At 45.3% G+C, this 15,183-nt stretch overlaps 1 protein-coding gene across 8 annotated transcripts in view; it reads right to left on the bottom strand.

Annotated features, from left to right (window-relative positions):
* Nucleotides 1–15,183, bottom strand: part of PDILT (protein disulfide isomerase like, testis expressed) — a 158,120-nt gene that overhangs the window by 37,828 nt on the left and 105,109 nt on the right. For all 8 annotated transcript variants that reach the window (XM_074381965.1, XM_074381964.1, XM_074381959.1 and 5 more), the window contains one exon: nt 9,197–9,405. In XM_074381965.1, the coding sequence (XP_074238066.1) occupies nt 9,197–9,398 (202 nt within the window). In that variant the 5' untranslated portion in view covers nt 9,399–9,405. The remainder of the gene's footprint in view (nt 1–9,196; nt 9,406–15,183) is intronic.

The following is a 15,183-nucleotide window of genomic DNA, read 5'->3' as shown; positions in this document are numbered from 1 at the left end:
CAGCTCACCGAAACCTCTGCCTCCCGGGTTCAAGTATTTCTCCGCCTCAGCCTCCCAAGTAGCTGGGATTACAGGCACCGGCCACCACATCCAGCTAATTTTTGTACTTTTAGTAGAGGCAGGGTTTCACCATCTTGGCCAGGCTGGTCTTAAATGCCTGACCTCGTGATCTACCTGCTTTGGCCTCCCAAAGTGCTGGGATTACAGGCATGAGCCACCATGCCCAGCCAAGAAACCCTACTTTAGATGCAACTTTTGATCAAGCATGAAAAAATATTCTGAGAGTAATCCTCTCCCCATTCCATAGGGCCATTTACAGGTGCTCACAGCTGATAAGGACTTCAGGATGGTCATCAATCTCTTCTTGTTCCTCAGGGGCCAGCCATCAATTTGTTCTGACCATTGAAATGGCCTTTAAGGCCCTAAAAGATCTGCACTTCTCTATTTATCTGGCCTCATTTCCTACTCCTCTTCTCTTCAGAAACCGTCTATCTTTAGCCACACAGGTACAATCTCCCTCACTCTAGGGCATTTTTACTTGCTGTTCTCTCTGCCCAAAATCTGCATGGGTCTCTTTCTCACCACTTTAAGATCTTTGTTAAAGTGTTACCTTTCCAGAGAAGCCATCCTTGGCTATCCTATTTAATACGACAGCCCCACCTCCATCCACCCCAGGCATTCCCTTTTGCTCTTCTTTATTTTTCTCCATAGTAGTTTTAATCATAGGAAATGCTATATTTTATTTATTTGTTTGTCTTTCGTCTTTTCTCTCCAGGATGTCAGTTCCAGGAAGGCAAGGACAATCACCTGTTTTGTTCACCACTATATCCTCAGTGCCTACAATATATCTGGCAAATAACCCAGTATTCAATAAATGCTGAAGGAATGAAGGTTCCAATGATCAGCACAGTTCAAGAAGATGAATTTAGCCCCAGTTTTGGTGTCAAGCTTTGTCTTAAATCCAGGCTTCACCACTTACCAGTTGTGTGACCTTGGGCAAATGATCTAACCTTTCTGATACTTATGTGCTTCATATACAAGATGGGGACAAGGTTATCAAGTGCAGTGCCTGAAACACAGGTGCTTTATTAATGGCCTTTGTCATCACCATCACCACTGCTGTCACTATCATCACCATAACTATCATCACAAGCACCGTCATCACCATTTTCATCATCACCATAACAATCACCATCACCAGTACCATCATCACCATTGTCATCATTATCACCATAGGTAATAATCATCATTACCATCACCATCATCGCCATTGTCATCATCATCACCATCATCACCTTCATCATTATCCCATCCACATTACCATCTCCACATCATGTTCACCATCATCATCGAACCTAATCCCAGGACAGAATCTAGTCACCTCTGCCTTAGGGACAAGTGGTAAATGACCCTAGACAGCTCCTCATCTTATCTTGACCTTTCCCCACTAATGGTAGGTAGTCCCTCTCTCCTTGACTCATTCAAGTTAATGCAGATGAATAAATTATGGACCAAAGGAAATCTCATGCACTCATCTATTCATTTATTTAACATCTATGCAAGCCTACCATGCTGCAAGCGCAATGCTGGATGTTAGGAATCAGGAGATGAATAAGATTTGGCCCCCAACACCATGCAATGTACACGATGAAAAGCAGTTTTAATAACATATGGCAAATGCTATGAGAGAGAGGGTCAAAAGAAGGCAGTGGGAGCATAGGAAGGCCTCCCACCCAGACTAAGTGAGAGTGAAGATGGGTACAGCATAAACTTCACAATCCAGGTGAGGGAGTGTAGGAAGGATATTATGGGAACTGCTAGTGCAAAGGCCCAGAGGCTATAGCCTTGGGCTAGATCAAGTAGAATACCTTAGCTACAGAGGGACCTGATCAGATTTGCATTTTAGAGGAAGTCTCTTCGTGTGCATTGTAGGACAGCACTGGAGAAGGCAAGGAGATCATGTCAGAGGCTGCTGCAGTGGTTCAGGTGAAGAATAATGAGGTCAGAACCGAGGCAGTGGTGGTGGGATGGGGAGAATGGAGATTGCAGAGGGACTGAGGAATTGGCATCCACGGGACATGGTGATGGATTACACGTGAGAGGAGAGGAATAAAGAATGACCTTGAGGTTTCTGACTTTGACACTGAGTGGATGGTGGTACTGTCAGTGAAGGCTAGACATAAGAAGAGCAGATTGTTGGGACCAAATCTAAGATGCTGAAGTCTGTTGTGGACATGTGGCATTTGGGACTACAAGGGACACTGGCTCCCCTAACCACTGGCTCTTGGGCCTGGAGTTCTCAGAGAGAAGAGAAAGCTGGTCACTAGTTAAGGATTTCAGTTACTGGGGCAGTCCCTGCAGGCAGTATCTGAAAATAATCTCTTTTGTAAAGAGCCTATTTACCCTTGGAAGAAAGCTTTTATAGTGCTTTCCCCCAAGTGATTTGTTTATCCAAAGGCTACTTTAGAAGGCCTGCTAGTTTTTTGAGAACTCGTTTTGAATTTAATTGCATATCAGCAGGAATCACAGATTCAAATGTAATGAGTTTAATTGAGTATCCCTTTTAGATAACAAAATTTCTGCTGGTGTTGACGTCACTGCTTTGGAATAACTGCTAGTGGAAAGGCTTTAGGCTTAAAGTGTCCAATGCAATTGAAGAATGTAAAATTGATTGGCTCCCTCTGCAGCCCCAGGTTTAGTATCAGTTCCTAAGTTACAAGAATTAAAGAACCATGAACCCACCCTTCTGCCCTGATTAAAACAGGGCAGAGCCTTTCATTCTCATGTGGACTGGACGGGTTTCCCAGCCTTATCCATTCACTACACCATTTTGGAAAGGGAGTATGTTGAGGTGTGTTTGTGTGGCTCTATGCCCTTCAACACCTCCATTGAAGGTCCCAGATTAGAGCTACAGCAAAAGAGATGGTTTGGATGTTTTATCTATGCAAACCATTAGTTTACCAATTCCACAGCAAATGGAGTAAGACTGAAAGGTTCTCTGCTCTTCCCTGTGAAAGTAACCATGAAACAGATATACAAGTGCTGGCCTGAATTCCAGTGTGGATGAGGGATATGCAGAAGTAGCTGAAGGAGTCTTCCAGCAAAGTGGAAATGCCTGCCCTGCTCACAGGCTCATGTAAAGAAAATGACTTAGACTAGATTTCTCTTACAAGGTATTGCTCAAAGGGCTTTGAAGTAAATTGAGCTGGCATCCTGATGAATAGCCTGAGCTAGAGGGAGGTCACAAGCTTGGAACTACTTTGATGAAACTTCAAGCAACAGGTGTGCTCAATATTGGATAGAGGCAAAAATGACCCAATCGAACATTCCTTTTGGGAACCCTAATTGTTCAGCGTACAAAAAAAAAAAAAAAAAAGCGATCATGCTTCTATGCAGTGGCTGCGTAACCAGCTGCAGAGGCACCAAGACTCAAGTCTCAGTTGTTGGTGCTCTCACATCCCCAAACATCTTCATTTAAGTGGCACCACTCATAGAATATACCTCAAATGAGAAGGACAAAGGATTGAGGAAGGAGCTTTGAAAGCCTGAATTTCTGGCAGGGGGCATAGACTCAAATGTCATGTGGGTAAAGCAGAGAATGTGACAGTGTGAGGATGACTGGATAGGAATATGGCAAATTGATAGGCACGTTCTCTGACCACAAGGAAAAATCACAACTCAGCTTCAGCCAATTGTCACCTTGCAGGACTGTGGGCCAATGGTTCCAGATCTTCTGACTTTTTGAAGAGCTGATGCAAATTCAGTTTTAATTGTAAAATTTCATTTGTTTTAAACACTGTATGGGCCAGCTGCCAGCTCGTGGGCTTGGTTCACGGGCTTCCTGTTACATCCTTAGTTTCAATGTTTTGGGAAAGAGGAGGAGTCATAAAAAAGAATGATGAAAAATGAGCCAGAGAGATCCACAGGAAAAAGAAGAGACTGAGTTCATGGAAACCAGGCATTGGGGGTCTTGGCATGCAGATGCAAAGAAGGGCAAGGAAGGTGAGGACTGTAAAGTGTCCATTGGATTTGAGAAACAGCTGTCCTTTGAAAGTTAGCCTGAGCCACAGTCAGTGAAGTCAATCTCTTGGAGGAAATAGTTTTTGACATTCATTCCTGCCCAGAAGAGAAATCTTTTCCTGGCTGTCTACTGTCTTAAAGAGCTTATCCCACCAGCCTGCCTCTCAGCCTGCCCAGCTTTGAGTTGTTTCTGAACAAAGGTCATTTCAAGGCTATAAAGCAAAAAGCAGGTGCAATGTAACTAAGGAAGGCAAAGCCATGGGTTCTTCAGGCCTGGCTTCTTTTTCCTCCTGGTATACACAACCATACCACATTTCCCAGCCTGTCTTACAGATAAGCATGGCTATAGGGCAGTGATCTGGCCAACGGAATGTGGGTAGAAATGATGTACACCAGTGCTTCTCACACTTTAATATGTGTAAATCACCTGAGAATCTTGTTAAAATGCAGGTTCTGATTCAGTGGGTCTAGGATGAAACCTGGGAGTCTGCATTTCTATGAGCTCCTGAGTGATGCTCACACTGCTGGCTTATGGCCTACACAATGAGTAGCACAAATAGGCATCAGTTCCAGGCCAGCCTGACCCAGAGGCATGTCCTCGTCTCCCTCCCTATTTGCTGGTTGGAGGTAGAGATTTCTGTGGAGTACTCTAGACCCCAACGGATGGCTGAGGCCCTAGGTAGAAGGAGCCTGGTTCCCTGAATGATTGTATGGAGCAGAGCTTCTCTGCAAACCCACCTGGGACTAAGATATAAGCATGACATGGACCCTTATGAACCTAGATTTGGTGATTATTATAGCAGTTAGCTTTCTCAGTAAACACAGTGATCATAAGATAATTAGTCAAAATTAAGAGCAAAGACGAAGTTTGAGTATAAAAGTGGGTAATACATTCTAGAATTTATTTCTTTAAGGGATTTCATTGATCTTGTATTGACCCCATGATATGCAAAGAACTAAGACACTTAGTACATTTAAGTTAGCCTATAACCTTGGATCTTGTGGCAAATACTGAGAATCAGCCATTTATAACCCTTTTTTGTTTTTGCTTTCTCAACTAATTAGGTTGGAAACCTAAAGCATTCACCATTCCAGACTCCTCTGTTCAAAACATCCATGGGCCCAAGTTCTAGCCAATAAGATGTTACTAAAGTGATTGGGTGCAGCTCTGGGAAAGTTTCTTTTTTTTTCAAGGGACATAGGTGGCTGATGCATTTTATCCTTTGTTGTTTGTTCATCCCTTCTTGTTTCCAGCTGGAATGGGCAGTGCAATGCAAGAAACACAGCAACCATCTTGTGACTATGAGTTGTAATATGTCAAAGATGAACGAGTAAGAAAATAGAAGGAACCTTATCCCTGACACTGTGGAGCTGCTATACCAGTCATCAACTGCCTATCCCAGCTTACATAGTGTGTGAGACCAACTCTTGGATTAAGCCACTTACTATAGTTTGTTTAGTTTGACCTTCTTTAAGTCTCATGTTGACATTTGTTCCCCAGTGTTGGATGTGGGGCCTAATAGGAGGTGTTTGGGTCATAGAGGTAGATCCCTCATGAATGTCTTGGTGCTGTCATCAAGGTAATGAGTGAGTTCTTACTCTATCAGTTTCTGTGAGAGCTGGTTGTTAAAAAGAACCTGGCCTCCCCCATCTCTCTCTCTCTTGTTTCCCCTCTCCATAATCACTGCAAACACCAGCTCCCCCTTTACCTTCCACCAAGAGTGAAAGCAGCTTGAGCCTTTCACCAGATGCCCAATCTTCTAACCAGCAGAGTTGTGAACCAAAGATGAAGACACCACCATTGGCAGATTCTTAATTACTTGCAGCTGAACTCTGTCCAAACTGGCATAGGGTTAATGAACTGCATTTGCCTCAGTGCTGCAGGGCAAGGGAGAATGAGAACTTGTGTTTCTGAGCAACTTCCACATGTCAGGTAATACCCTCTCAGTTAATCCCTGTAATGACTATACCACTTTCAATATTCTTACTTTACAGGTGAAAGTGAGACACCAAGAAATTCACCCAAGGTCACATATCCAGTTTATGGGAAGAACTGGGCTTTACGCTCAGGCTTGCCTGGATCCCAATGTACATTACACCAAACCTTGATGTTGCTTAAGAACCAAGATGCGTGAGTGTTTCTGGTTAAGAGAGATTCTTCAGAATTTTACTTGGCATGAGGCCTTTGATTAAATACTGACATCAACGACCATAGATTTCAGCGACTTCTGCTAACTCTTTGGCTTTGATTGTGTATCACTGGGCATTAGTGGGAAGCCAAACAGATGATGTCTCTCACTTCAAGGCAAACTTCAAGCTTCCAGATAGATTTGCTTTGGCCGGGGAATCCCTCGTGCACTCCAAGACATGAGGGAGCAAGAACCAAGCCAGAGAAGGTCACTCAGCTGCTGCAGCTGGAAGAAGTACTTCTGAGGACAAGTCCAAACCATTACTTCTCCACTTCAGAGCACCGAAAGCATAGAGTTTAGACTATATTAATGGCATGACCTTAATCACACTTTGTTTTAAAGGGTTTTTCATGCCTTGTGACATTCCTGGCTTAAACTGTAAAGTCCTTGAGAGCAAAAACCAAGTTGGTCACAGAGCCCACCCACGGCCTGGCATTGAGCTGCATAAATGTGGCATTAATAAGATCCCAATGGTGATAGCTTCTGCCTGTGGAGTGCCCGCTATGGCAGGGGACTGCATATCTGAGCCCACTTTCATCAACTACAACAACCTGCAAGGGAGGCATTACTAATTTTGTTGTGCAGGTGAGAAAACTGGAAAGGATGATGAAAGTGGAAGCCAACGTCTTTTTTTTTTTTTTTTTTTTTTTTTTTTTTTTTTTTTTGAGATGGAGTCTCACTCTGTCATCCAGGCTGGAGTGCAGTGGTGTGATCTCGGCTCACTGCAACCTCCATCTACCGAGTTCAAGTAATTCTCCTGCCTTGGCCTCCCGAGTAGCTGGGATTACAGGCGTGTGTGACCATGCCCAACTGATTTCTTTGTATTCTTAGTAGAAATGGGTTTCACCATATTAGCCAGGCTGGTCTCGAACTCCTGACCTTGTGATCTGCCCACCTTAGCCTCCCAAAGTGCTGGGATTATAGACGTGAACCACCATGCCTGGCCCATCTTCCTAAATTCTTATTACCCATCAATCACTGTGCTAAGCACATTATTTCACTTAATCCTCACAACAATCCTAGGAGTTACAAATTTTATGTATGTAAGTATGTATGTATGTTTTTGTTTATTTATTTATTTTGAGACAGGATCTCTCTCTGTCAGCCAGGCTGGAGTGCAATGGCGCAATCACAGGTCACTGCAGCCTTGACCTCTTGGGCTCAAGCAATTCTCCACCTCAGCCTCCCAAGTGGCTGGGATTACAGGTGTGTGCTACCATGCCTGGCTGACTTTTGTATTTTTCTTTCTGGTGAAGATGGGGTTTTGCCGTGTTGCCCAGGCTGGTCTTGAACACGAGCTCAAGAGATCCTCCCACCTCAGCCTCCAAAAGTGCTGGGATTACATGCATAAGCCACCATGCCTGGCCTATAAATGTTATTACATTCCCCATTTTGCATCAAATAAACAGAGGTTCAGAATGCTCAAGGTCACTAGCCCAAGGCCACCAAGCTAGTAAGTGGCAGAGCTCAGCTTTTGAATGTAGGACTGTGAACCCCTGAAGCTGACCTTACTGTACTACACAGCACTGGTTGGACTAGAAATAAAAGGGAGTCTGCAAATTGTTCTGGTTAGAGGGCAGCAAACAGAGAAGGGAGAAAGGGCTGCCCCAGAACAACAGCTGAGAAGAGGAGCAAAGGGGAGTGCAGGTGGAGGGGCAGCTTGAGAAGAGGGTGGAAACCAGGAAGGGAAAGGCATCCTGCTTCCCCTGCCCTGCTCTTCCCTGGAACCTGAGGCTCTGCCTAGCCTCTGGGAACCTGGGTGCTGGACAGGCCTGGAACATTCTGGAAGCAGGCTTTGGGGACTGACACGGAGCCAGCCATTCAAGTCCAGTGTTCACACCTGTGGTCTGCATTCTCCAAATCCTGCCACATAGAACATGGTACGGCATGGGATCTGTGGTGTCCACTTGTGCTGTGTGATCTTGGGCAAATTGTTTATCCTTTCTGAGTTTCTGTTTCCTTAACTATCAAACAGGGAGATGAATAGTACCATCACACGGTGTTATGAGAATCAAATGATGTGACATTTAATGAAGAGCTTAGGGCAGTGCCCAGCACTCCATGAATACTATGTTGAAGTTGTTATGAAAATCCCTTACATTCTGTTCCAGGGCATGGCTCTGTCCTAATGCCTCAGGAAGAAGCAGCCTGCTCTGTCCCCCAAAATGTCTGCTGATGTAAAATGTCCAAAGAACAAAAGCAGGCATGCAAATCTGACAGCAAAAGTGATGGTCTCAGCCAGGCACAGTGGATCATGCCTATAATCCCAGCATTTTGGCAAGCCAAGGTGGGCAGATCATTTAAGGTCAGGAGCTCGAGACCAGCCTGGCCAACATGGTAAAACCCTGTCTCTACTAAAAAGACAAAAATTACAAAAATTAGCCGGGTGTGGTAGTGGGCACCTGTGGTCCCACATATGCAGGTGCATGAGGCATGAGAATCTCTTGAACCTAGGAGGCGGAGGTTACAGTGAGCTGGGATCACGACACTGCACTCCAAACTGGGAGGCAGAGCAAGGCCTTGTCTCAAAACAAAACAAAAAAGTGATGGTCTAAAAACTCCTGTCTCGAGAGCTTGCCCCACACTGTCATCATTTATTTCTCTCTAGTTGTGTTCCAGGAACTTATGACATCTCATTTAATCCAGTGTATCATTAGGTTCATGCCCATTTTACAGAGGAGAAAGACTGAGGCTCAGAATAATACGGACACCTGGGGTTACAGCCTGGCTCCTCTTCAGTGGGACAGAGGAGTCACATACAAATCCAAGACTAGAGAGATGGCATACTATATTGCAATTGGCTTAATCTCCCTGGAGTACTCTCATGTGGAGATTGGGGGTGATGTTATCTATATATATTAGATGTCTGTTTTAAATTATATGTGTTCTTATGTGTTTAGCAATATATAAAACTCCTCTGGTCCCCAGACACGAGGAGGCAGGCCTGATCCCATCTGTCACCCATCAACTAGGATGGGGATACTCACGGAAAAGCACCATGAGGAAGCGGGTCTCGTTCAGCATCTGGGTCAGGCCAGCAGGCGTTAGCACCAGCAGATTGTGTTCCTCCAGGATGTGCACAGGCTTGGTTATGTGGATGCTGGAAACACCAGCGTTCACTTCCGGTAAGCTGTGGACAGCAGAGACACAAGCAGCCACCAGAAACAGGGGCATCCAGAGCAGGTCCATGACTGTCCTGAAGGGGCCGGAGAAGGAACAGAGCCCTTATCAACACAGGTGGCGGGGCCCCACGTCATCACACCCCCTTCCTTGTCCAGCCAGTCCATGCAGGGTGAATGAACGTGGCCTGGGCATTGCCATCCTGCAATGCCTGCGGCTTGGCAACAGCCCCGTAGAAGAAGCAAAGTATTAGGTCGACCTCAGGACCATGACTGCATAGAGGAAGCTTAGAGCAGCAAGAGCCCATGGGAAGCAGCTGGACCCCAGACCACTTAAGCCCACTGACTTCCCAGCCACAAGGTAAGACTTTTGCAGAGAAGGTCTCATTCCAGAGTCCTGGAGTGAGCCTCTGGATCTCAGAGATAACTGCTCCAATCCCCCATCACAGCCTCCCAGGAATCCGTCTGCTCACCATGCCTCTCCTTCATCCTCCTCTAGCTCCTGCTTGAATGCCCCTGTGAAGAGAACCTCACTACTTTGCAGTGTACCCTATTTAATTTTTAAACAAATTTTATCAAGTGTAAATATTTAAAAAGTCATAACTATAATACACATTTGTAAAAGTTTCAAGCAATGCAATAAAAGTGTCAAGAAGAAAATAAAAATCTCTCCCATTCTCTCACTGTTGATAAAGTGACTCTTAGCAGTTTGGAATGAATCCTTATGGATATTGAAAATACCTATATGAACATACCTTTGAATATATATGTATATTCAAAGCTGCAAACTCCACCTCCCGGATTCAAGTGATCCTCCCACCTCAGCTTCCCAGGTAGCTGGGATTACAGGTGCGCACCATTGCACCAGCTAATTTTTGTAGTTTTAGTGGAGAGGGGGTTTCCCCATGTTGACCAGGCTGATCTTGAACTCCTGACCTCAAATGATCCACCCGCCTCAGCTTTCCAAAGTGCTGAGGTTACAGACATGAGCCACAATGCCCGGCCTGAATGTATATTTTTAAACATAAATGGAATCAGATTATGCTTTTTTTTTTTTTTCCAGCTTGATTCGTTCTTTTTAACCCTGGATACACATGAAAATCTTCTACGGAGTTTTAGGATAACATAGACACTCAATCTCACTCCAGACCAATTAATTCAGAATTGCTCAGGATGGGGTCTAGATACTTAAACATTTCAAAAGTTCCCCAGATGATTATTTTGTTTTATTTCAACTTCTATTTGGAAAATTTTGAACATGTATAAAAATAGAGATCTGGTATAATGTACCCCCAAGGTACCCATCATTCAACTTGACTTATTATCATGACCAATGTTATTTTATTTATAGACTTGATTCTCTGCCGTGGGTTATTTTGAAGCTAGTTCCAGGAATCATATCATTTCACTCATAAATATTTTGTTATAAATGTTTAAAAGATAAGGATTTTTTAAAAGAACACATTAACCACAATACTATTATCATACTTAATGAAATGCACAATAATGTCATCATACCATCAAATTTCCAGACAGTGTGTGAATTACCCTGACAGCCTCATAAATTTTTAGTCTGTTTAAATCAGGACCCAAATGAGATCCATGAATTGTCATTGATTGTTTTGTCTCCTAAGCCTCTCCCAGGTAATTCTGTTGTTCAGTTTGTAGCTTGAGAAGCACACGGTCAAATGAAACCAACCAAGGGCAGGTGGAGAGAAGGAAGAAGGGCATGGAGATAACCTGGTTTTTTGTCAGCTGAACGATACAGACCATTTAAATCTGTGTCTTGGCCAAAGGGCTCATTATTGTCAGCCTGGCCTTGAGTCCCTAATGATCTCAATGTCCCAGGATTCACCAGGTGGCATGCCACTTATCAGCCCAGACTGAGTCTGGTACAGTGTGATGACTATTAGATGCAACCCTTATTCTTAGAAATAATGGAGTTGTTCGTTTATTTGTTCATTGATCCACTCACTTGTGAGAGAATGGCCACCTAAGAGTTCTTTGCCTAGCTGGAGACATCAAAGTACTAGAGAGTTAGTTTTTATTCTACAGAAAATCATTTGAATAACCCCTTCTTTGCGGTGTGAATGTAAGGTAGGGAGGGTCATCCAGAACCATCCTAGGCCTGACCATTGGTGGTCCCTGTGAAACCCCCTCAGTGCCCAGAATCCCTTGCTTGGCAGGAGGGGGCCAGATCTGCAAAAGCCCCATGGGGCCTTCAAAGAAGGAACCCTGAAATTCAAGGTTGTGTGACCCTCTCTGGGGGTTCTGGATGACACTTGCTGGAGGACAGAGGAGACTGGGCCAGTGACCTTGAGTGAGCTGGACACCTTCAGGGTCCAGAGGCTGAACCAAGGGTCCAGCTCAGCGACAGTAGAGGGCTGAGCCTCCGAGCACAAACCAGATAGAAGGGGCTATGGTGGGCTTGCCCTCATGCCCTCGCCTCCCAGGCCTTTGACAGAGTGTTCCCCCGGGGTTCCTGATCAAAGAAGAAGGGGCAGTGGATGGTGTCAGGTTTCCTGCTAACCTGAATGCACTGGATCATGAGCCTCAAATGTTCCCAGTGCTTCAGTTTGAATAGGACAGAGATCAAGCCCCACTGGCTGGCAAGGAGAGAGCCCTCTATGGTCAGACTCTGGCCACCAGGCTTTCCTCTGGCTCCAGGGAATCAGCCACAGCTCCTCTTCACTCATTCACTCACTCACTCATGTGTTCATTTAACAAATATTTTTAAAGTCTTAAAACATGTTAAGTACCATTCTAGGTGCTAGGAATACAAACAATATTCCTTGTATCCTAGTAGTGGGAAACACAGTGAGACAATAGATGCAATCAATGGTATGTCAGATGCAAAGGAGAAAAGGTGGATAAGAGGAGATTCAAAAGTAATGGAGTCAGTGGGGAGTGTTGATATTTTCTTTTCTTTTTTTTTTCTTTTGAGATGGGGTCGTGCTCTATTGCCCAGGCTGGAGTACAGTGGCACAGTCTCGGCTCACTGCAACCTGCACCCTCCTGGTTCAAGCAATTCTCCTGCCTCAGCCTCTGGAATAGCTGGGATCATTGGCATGCATCACCATGCCCGGCTAATTCTTATATTTTTAGTAGAGACAGGATTTTGTCATGTTGGCCAGGCTGGTCTTGAACTCCTGACCTCAGGTGATCCACCCACCTTGGCCTCCCAAAGTGCTGGGATTACAGGCATGGGCCACTGTGCCCGGCTGATATTTTAAATAGGGTGACCATGGGAAAGCTTCATTTAGAAGTTGACATTTGACTAAGGGAAGCAAAGAAGTGAACGATCGTATTTGCATTGCTGAGAGTGTGGGAGAAATAGTATCTCTTTTTCCCTGCTCCTGTTTTTTCTCCCAGTCCCTCTCACAATACCAGACTCAGCTCTGCAGCATCCCAGAGTTTCCCAGAGACTGTGGCGCCCCCTCTAGTCCAGCCCTGGGACTGTGCTCTCAGCCATTCTGCCTCCAGCCTGTCCTGCCCCGCCCCTTTATTCTCTCAGCCTTGGCCCTTTGTTCTCCTGGTGTGACCCCACTGTGACTCTGCTGTGTCAGCCAGCACAATCTCCCCAGCCTCACAAAGTCCAAGTTCAGCTCCAACATCAGCTTCTAACCCTTACTCAGAGGAGAGTGGCTGTGATGGGAAACTTTTATTAATGAGAACAGCCAACACAAGGGGCTGGTCACCAGCCATATGTCACTGAACACCAGCTGTGTGCATTCCCTCCACCAGTATGCCGTGGAGAGACCTTGTGTCCCAGCCACCATGGTCTCCCACCTCCACACTGATCTCACCTGTGCTTCTACTCTTTGCTTTCACCCCAACCCATTCCCCATGCGACAATCAGACATTTCCTTTATTTTTATTGTTTGAGATGGAGTTTTGCTCTTGTCGCCCAGGCTGGAGTGCCTAGGCATGATGTCAGGTCACTGTAACCTCCGCCTCCTAGGTTCAAGCAATTCTCCTGCTTTAGCCTCCCTAATAGCTGGGATTACAGGCGCCCACCACCACGTCCAGCTAATTTTTGTATTTTTAGTGGAGACGGGGTTTCACCATGTTGGCCAGGCTGGTCTTGAACTCCTGACCTCAGGTGATCTGCCTACCTCCGCCTCCCAAAGTGCTGAGATTACAGATCACAGGTGTGAGCCACCGTGCCTGGCAGAGATTTCCTTTTGACACAGGAATTCCATCACAACATTCCGCCTATCAAAAGGTGCTCATTTTTATATATTGTCCAAAAAAATGTCCTGCTTCTTTTTTTTTAACAACCCATTCACAAAACCACACACCAGCCAAACTGTTCTCTGTGGTCTACCAGGCCCCACTGGCTCTGGAATCCATCTGACCTTATCGCCATCCCCTCTTTCTCTCCTCCTGTACTCTGGGCAGCCACACTGGCCTCTTCCCTTTCCCAAGCATACCCCACCTGGGGTTGTTGCCTCTCCCTGGGGCATCCTTCCCTCAATTCATCAGGCTTTTCTGGTTCTTTGGGTCTCAGCTTGAATCCAAGCTCATTGGAAGGATCTTTCAGCACTCTCTGCATTATCACCATTGTTTGCATCATATTTTCTATTATTATTTCCCAGTGTATTTTGTTGTGGTTGTTTTGAAGTTTTTAATGTAAATACCATTGCTCACAGCTAGTTTCTCCCCTCCAGAGCAGTGCTTGCACTAGATTTGGAGCACACTGAAAGTTTGTTGAATGAATGAACAAATGGCCTCATTTAACTCTTATAGCAAACCCCATCCATGGGTTTTCATTTCAGTGTTTCTCAACCATGACTATGCTTAGAATCTCTTGGGGAGTTTAATAAAAAATACTGATGTTCAAGCTCAAACCCAATAGGTTCTAATTTAATTAGTGTGGGTTTGTGTAAGTCTGGGCATTATTATTATTTTTTAAGCCTTTAAGTTGTTCCAATGTGTAGCCATCTATACCAAAACCCACACTTAAACTGGTGACACCTGGCAAAAAAAAAAGCTCCCAAGGCAGGGCCCATCAGTCAGATTTCCCATTGTCACTGAAGATCATACCTGCAGGAAGCCAAGGCCACTCTCAGGGGCCTAGCTGGGGCTGTGCTGGGGGTGGGGCCACAAACTCTTCGGCCCTGAAGAGCAGGCTCCTGAATTCTCCTTGTGATCAGAGCAGGACCCATAGATGGTTGGGCATTCTAAAGAAATCCACAGGCAGAAATGAAGTCCCTTCCAGGGCACACAGAGGCCACAGCAGCCTCTGCAGGAATGTTCTGAGTTCTGGGGTTCTAGAGGACCAGGGGTGACCCTAGAGAAGAATGGGCCATTGTTGAGTAAGAGGGTACCCTGCCTGGCAGCTCTAGCTGAGTTCCCTTGAAGGGTCAGAAACAAAACTCGCTGTGAGGTGCTAGGTATGGCCCAGGAGGGCTTTAAACTCAATGCCCATACATTGGAGTTTGAATCCCAGCTCTGTCTTCACAGCTGTATAGTCTTGAGAATGTCACTTACTCTTTCTGAGGTTTATTTTCTACTCCTGTAACATGGCATCCAATTGATAGGGGTGTTGTAAGGGTTAAACAAGAAGATTTATGCAAAATGAGCATCTCAGTACCTAGAAGGTAGTAGCCCCTTCACTCATCACCACCAGGTGAGAAAGATTTCCAATCACCCTGCTCAAGCTACACTGGTGTCCCTGCCAGTCCTCTGATACAATGTCAGGGCCTCTGCACTGGTGGTTTCCTCTGCTAGGGAGGCTCTTCACCCAGGCAGACTCAGGGTTCACCCTTTTAGCTCATTCCAGCCTTTGCCCCAGTGTCACTTCCACAGTTGGGCCCTTCCTGGCCACTTTGTTTAAACTTGTAAGTGCCCCA

This window comes from Saimiri boliviensis, chromosome 12 (genome assembly GCF_048565385.1).
Source record: "Saimiri boliviensis isolate mSaiBol1 chromosome 12, mSaiBol1.pri, whole genome shotgun sequence".
Lineage (NCBI taxonomy): Eukaryota > Metazoa > Chordata > Mammalia > Primates > Cebidae > Saimiri > Saimiri boliviensis.
This window is presented reverse-complemented; position numbering and strand designations above follow the sequence as displayed.